Source organism: Argopecten irradians, unplaced genomic scaffold, assembly GCF_041381155.1.
Source record: "Argopecten irradians isolate NY unplaced genomic scaffold, Ai_NY scaffold_0049, whole genome shotgun sequence".
Classification (NCBI taxonomy): Eukaryota; Metazoa; Mollusca; class Bivalvia; order Pectinida; family Pectinidae; genus Argopecten; species Argopecten irradians.
The window spans coordinates 61,528-68,108 of NW_027187516.1; the positions used below are offsets into that span (position 1 = coordinate 61,528).

Below are 6,581 nucleotides of genomic sequence, written 5' to 3' on the forward strand. Positions count from 1 at the left end.
GCAGTGTATCTACAATATGGACTATACATAAAACATACTTGTATAGATACTGCATGTATCTACAAAGATATAAATAAACTAAAAAAATACTTGTATAGATACTGCAGTGTATCTACAATATGGACTATACATAAAACATACTTGTATAGATACTGCAGTGTATCTACAATATGGACTATACATAAAACATACTTGTATAGATACTGCAGTGTATCTACAATATGGACTATACATAAAACATACATGTTAAGTGTATCTACAATCTAAATAAGACATAAACATACAATATACATTTACATGTAGATACTGCTGTATGGTCAATACATATACATGTATGTAGACACTGCAGTGTATCTACAATAAGGTCAATGCATAAAACATATACATGTATAGACACTGCAGTGTATATACAATAAGGTAAAGACATAACACATACATGTTTGTAGACAATGTATACAATGTAATATGGTAAAGATACATGTTTGTAGACACTGCATGCAATGGATCTATAATATGGTACATGTAAAGACATAATACACAAGTATGTGTATTACATGGTGTCTACAATAATGGCAAAGTATATCACACATATACACACGAATATGCACGCTGCATTTTGTTTGTAAATGCATCCATGTATATTTGGGGGAAAGTGGGGGTTTCTACCATATAAACTTGTCTTTTTGGTTATGAAGCAATATAGGACCGGACATAGAACACACAGATAATAAATGATGAATAGAGATGGGTTTTTTCCTATCAATATAAGATATGTACATGCAAATTATCATGAGTACATGTAAAAGAAAAATACACAATTTATGTCCATGAAAGCACACTTGTCTACTTGTCTTTTAAATCTGAATTGATTTATTTTGTTGATGGATATTGATACTTTTGTGTGGATAAATTAAAGAAACTGACACTATATAAATGGATAAATAGTTGCCTTGTTAACTTAAAATTACTGCAGTATAGGTATGTCTTGCATTGCATTTTTTCGTACATCGAGTACATATATATTTAGACATCTTATCTAAACATCTTGATTTGGGAGAACACACGCATACCTATTTGTAAGTCGTCTTGCTACGATGACAAAGGAAATGATTGATATGAAATAATGTTATACTGGTGATTGTTGGCGTTCCAAAAAAAAAATGAATTGATCTGAGTATGAATATAAATATTTAATGTTGTAAACAGTAACATGTCAAACAAACAATTTTGCAACACAATACATTTTTTTCGATGTGTTATTCGACTGAAACCCATGGAAATGGTTCTATCAGCGCAAAACTGCATTTTTTCGTAGTTTATATTTTGGTTGCCATGGTAACATTTTTTACGCAAAAAAATAATGATTTGATACTCATTCTGGCCACGTCCTCTTTTGAAATTAATATGAAAGTTAAAAGATTACTAAGCCTGATATATAAATTAAACTTTCTGTAGTTGAAGCAAGACAGGTAAAACACTGATTTTAACATTTTCATAAATCTTCGGTTTTAAATGTTGTTGGTTACCATGGTAACATTAAAAATTAAATTGAAATTATGGCATTCAATAAAATGTTCAACCCTTCTGCAATAATATACTTGATGATCAGGTTGAAGAATGGACATTTAAATAAGTTTCGTTATCTTAAGAGTGATAAATGTAGGAAACTTTAACTTTTTTGTCAGATTCCAAAGTTTCGGTTGCCATGGTAACATAATTAATGTGAAAACATTATTTTTCTTACAAAATTTGAAAAGGTTGTGATCTAAAGTTTCTAAATATATATGGGTTGATTACCAAAATTGTTGATGCAAAAGGGTGAAAAATCACTTTGAAAGAAAATGTCGGATTTTCGGGAACTCTGCTAAAAATTCTTGGGAGTTAAGGGGTTAAAGGAAGACAATGCTGCTGATGATCCTACAACTGCATTGAAATTGGTGTGGGAACGACTAGAAGAACGCTTCGGTGCACCTGAGCTGATTGAGAGCTCCATCAGACGTCAAATCGCTCAGCTTCCAAAGATCAACAGCCACGATGTGAAGAAACTCTATGATCTTGTCGATTTAGTAGACGAAATTGCTTCAGTAAAGCGTCAACCTCGGTATGCCTCTCTATTTGGATACTTCGATTCTCCGACGGGGATCAATCCTCTCGTGGTAAAACTGCCTACAGGTCTTCAGGATAGGTGGACCACAGCAGCAACAAAGTTCAAAAAGTGTGAATCATCAGTGTATCCACCATTTACATTTTTCGTCAGTTTCTTGAAGGACATAGCTAAAATGAAAAACGATCCAAGTTTCAACTACAGTGTTGACCATGAGAAATCCTCAGGGAATCATTCACGAAATTCGCGGACTTCAGCAATAGTTTCTGTAAGAAAAACTGAAACTGCGCCTTCAGTGACACATGACTCGAGTGAAACTAGTGAATCGCCCAGATGCCCTGTCCACCACACAAGACACTCTTTGAATGAGTGCAACTCATTTCGATCTAGACCAATCAAAGACAGAAAGCAGTTCATCATGACTCAGGGCCTGTGTTTCAAATGTTGCGGACCTACAAAGCATCGGACAAAACAGTGTACTAACTATGTGAAATGTTGTGTTTGTGGTGGTTTACACCCCGGCGCTCTGCATGAAGATTGCCGCCACCAAGAGAAGAAGGGTATGGTCACTCACGAAGGGGAGCAACGCACGGAAAAGGTGTCGTCTTCATGTACACAAATATGTGGAGCACCTGGTGGAACTAGCAAGTCATGTGCCAAAATTATTCCAGTTAGGATCTACCACAAAGATTCTAAACAGCATTCGAGAACCGTCTATGCGCTTATCGACGATCAAAGCAACCATTCGCTAGCATCGCCATCATTTTTCGATACCTTCGGGCAAGACTCGCCGGATTACCAGTACACTTTGGTGTCGTGTTCAGGGACTATCACCATGTCCGGAAGAAGAGCTTCAGGGTTTCAAATTGAGTCTTTGGATGGAGAATGTTGCTTTGCGCTCCCAACTCTTATTGAGTGTACAGAGTTGCCCAACAATAGAGAGGAAATCCCGTCTCGTCGAGTGGCCGAAAACTTCAATCATCTTGCTGACATCAAGGATCGAATTCCTGATCTGATGGAAGATGTTCAAATTGAAATCTTGATCGGCAGAGACCTCATAGATGCCCACATAGTTCAGGACCAACGCAAAGGGGCAAGCGGTATGCCCTATGCTCAGAAGCTTCCCCTAGGATGGGTAATTATTGGTATGGTTTGTCTGAATGCCCAACACCTACCCAACAAAATAACTGTACACAAGACCTACATTTTGGATAATGGGCGTTCTTCGATTTTACAATCTTGTGAAAACAAACTATTGGTGAAGAACAACATATTCGCTAAAACGGAACAAGATGAAAAACCTGCCCACTCCATAGAGGATACTATTTTCTTAGATCTTATGGATGAGGATTTCAGACGGAATTCGGATGGTTATTGGGAAGCTCCACTACCTTTCCGTCCTCAGAGGCAGCCACTACCAAACAACAGACCACAGGCTCTAAATCGGGCATTGTCTCTTGACCGCAGCATACGGCGCAATCCAATCAAGAAAGATCATGTTTCTGCTTTTATGGACAAGATTTTTCAGAAAGGGCATGCTGAGGAAGCACCACCTATACCTGATACTGTAGAACGATGGTATCTCCCAATGTTTGGTGTATACCACCCTAAGAAGAAAGAATCGATTCGTATGGTGTTTGACTCCTCCGCAAAGTTCAATAGTATATCGCTCAACGAAGCTCTGCTGAAAGGTCCAGATATCACAAACAACTTGCAAGGTATTTTATTGCGCTTTCGCCGAGAACGAGTTGCGGTGACGGGAGACGTTGAACAAATGTTTCACAATTTCAAGGTGAGGATAGATCATCGAGACTATCTACGATTTCTTTGGCATCCAGAGAACAATTTGGACCTACCATTGAAGGAGTATAGGATGACAGTCCATGTATTTGGAAACCGACCTTCCCCAGCCGTTGCAACATACGGGCTTCGTCGTTCAGTTGCTCACTCAGACTCTGACGTCATCGACTTTGTGACCAGAGACTTTTACGTGGATGATGGACTGCTAAGTTGTCCCACAGAAGATGCTGCTGTCGACCTGATGCAGAGAACCCAGTTGGCTTTGAAGGAGGGCGGACAACTTAGACTTCACAAGATAGCCTCAAACTCTAAGTCAGTACTCTCAAAGTTCCCAGTTGACGATCTTGCCAAAGACCTCAAGGATTTTGATGTTGGTGATAATGACTTACCTATTCAGAGAAGTCTCGGTTTGTCTTGGGACATAAATATAGATGCTTTCACATTCAAGATATCTTCCGAGCAGAAGCCCTTCACCCGCAGAGGGGTCCTATCAACCATCAATAGTTTGTTCGACCCTCTTGGGTTTGGGTCACCCGTTACTGTTCAGGGGAAGCTACTCCTTAGACAAATGATGTCAACTCCACACAAGGTTGATTGGGACGACCCTCTTGATGATTCGTTTTGCCAAAGGTGGTCTTCTTGGATCAACATTAGACAACATTAACATTCCTCGTATGTGCTGCAAGTTTTCACTTATTGAGGCTACGCATAGAGAAGTACACATCTTCACCGACGCTTCCAAGAATGCGATAGCTGCCGTGGCTTTCTTGAAAGTATGGAAAGACAGTGAGAAGAACGACATTGGATTCCTCACGAGAAAAGCCAAGGTAGCGCCAACAAATGGACACACAATTCCACGACTGGAGTTATGTGCGGCTGTACTTGGTATAGAGATTGCTGAAATCATTAAGGAACAGCTGAATTTCGAACAAAGAGATTTCTGGTTCTACAGCGACAGTCAAGTGATTCTTGGCTACGTAACCAACGAGGCAAGACGCTTTTATGTTTATGTCGCTAACCGCGTGAGTCGAATTCGAACATTTAGCAAGCCTGACCACTGGCAGCATGTTGCTACAGACTAAAACCCTACCGACTTGGGTACTCGGTCGGTCTCTGCCCAAGGGCTCTCTGAAAGTATGTGGCTACGGGGACCAGCATTCCTTAGGGAAGGCAACCTCCCCACGGATTCGAAGAGACCACTCAAGAACTCTGCAATTCTCTCTCTTGAGGATAAAGAAGTTAGACCGGTTGTTGACGTGAACAAGGTGGATATCAACCATGAACCTATCGACCCTCTCATCTCTCGCGTTGAAAGGTATTCGCAGTGGTCTAAGCTGGTTAGGAGTATAGCCATTTTACGGCATGTTGTCCAATCTGTGAAAAACGCTTGTGAGTATTCACATAGGCGATGGCATCAATGTCCAAGATCCTTAGACCTCCATTCTTTGAAGGCGGCAGAGGCTGTACTTTTGAAAGGGACACAACGCGAAGCATTTAATGAGGAGATTAATGCATTTCAGCAAGGTAAACCTATCCCTAGGAGCAGTAGCATCACTGCATTAGCACCTTTCCTTGATTCAGACGGTTTGCTTCGTGTTGGTGGAAGGATTGCAGCGGCGAAGAAATTTGTCGACCTGGAGGTGCATCCTTTGATCGTTCCAAAGAAGTCCCATATCGCCACACTATTGGTCAGGCATTGGCATGAAAGTGTATATCACCAAGGGTGTCGCATCACCGAAGGAAAGATACGTTCTTCAGGATTATGGATAATTGGAGCCAAGCGACTCATAGGCTCAACCATCCATCACTGTGTCACTTGTAGACGACTACGGGGTTCGTTCTGCAGCCAAAAGATGGCTGACCTTCCTGAAGATCGACTGACCCCAGGGCCTCCGTTTTCGTTTGTCGGAGTCGATACTTTCGGTCCCGGGGATGTTACAGCGAGACGCATGCGAGGAGGGCTAGCCACTAGCAAGAGGTGGGCGATTATGTTCACTTGCTTGGTGTCAAGGGGTATCCATATAGAACTGGTAGAAGAACTCAGCACTTCATCTTTCATAAACGCATTGAGACGATTTGTTTCTATAAGAGGACCAGTTCGGCAATTCCGATCCGACAGAGGAACCAACTTCGTGGGCGCTGTGAACGAATTACAGATGATACATCAATTCGTAGAAAAACCGCAGGTTCAAAGGTTCCTCCTTGACAAAGAGTCTACTTGGATTTTTAACCCCCCGCATGCCTCCCACTTTGGTGGAGTGTAGGAGCACATGATAGGAGTTGCACGTAGGATCCTGGACAGCATGCTTCTTCGAACAGGGAGTAGAAGTTTGACCCATGAAACATTATCTACATTCATGGCGGAAGTCTGTGCCATAGTCAACTCGAGACCCCTTACACCATTGTCAGAAGATCCGAGTGAACCTTTGGCCCTTTCACCTGCAATGATACTCACCCAGAAGATAGGACATTTACCCGACTCCATTCCCACTATTGATCCGAAAGAGTTGTACAAATCCCAGTGGCGTTTTGTTCAAAACCTGGCGTCTGAGTTCTGGCGCAGGTGGGAAAGTGAATACCTGTCTACACTACAGACCCGATGCAAGTGGACGTCCGAAACACCTAGCTTAAAAGTAGGAGACGTTGTCATCTTGAAAGAAGCGGATACACCTAGAAA

General features: G+C 41.3%; 2 protein-coding genes across 2 annotated transcripts; both read left to right on the forward strand.

Annotated features, from left to right (window-relative positions):
* The first annotated feature begins 1,512 nt into the window (after positions 1–1,512).
* Positions 1,513–4,986, forward strand: LOC138311566 (uncharacterized). The gene is made up of 3 exons (XM_069252871.1): positions 1,513–1,530; positions 1,887–4,311; positions 4,535–4,986. The coding sequence occupies exons 1-3, from the start codon at positions 1,513–1,515 to the stop codon at positions 4,984–4,986; spliced, it is 2,895 nt and encodes a 964-aa protein (XP_069108972.1).
* A 54-nt stretch (positions 4,987–5,040) lies between these two features.
* On the forward strand, positions 5,041–6,168 carry LOC138311567 (uncharacterized). The gene has a single exon (XM_069252872.1). The coding sequence runs from the start codon at positions 5,041–5,043 to the stop codon at positions 6,166–6,168; it is 1,128 nt and encodes a 375-aa protein (XP_069108973.1).
* Positions 6,169–6,581: the final 413 nt, after the last annotated feature.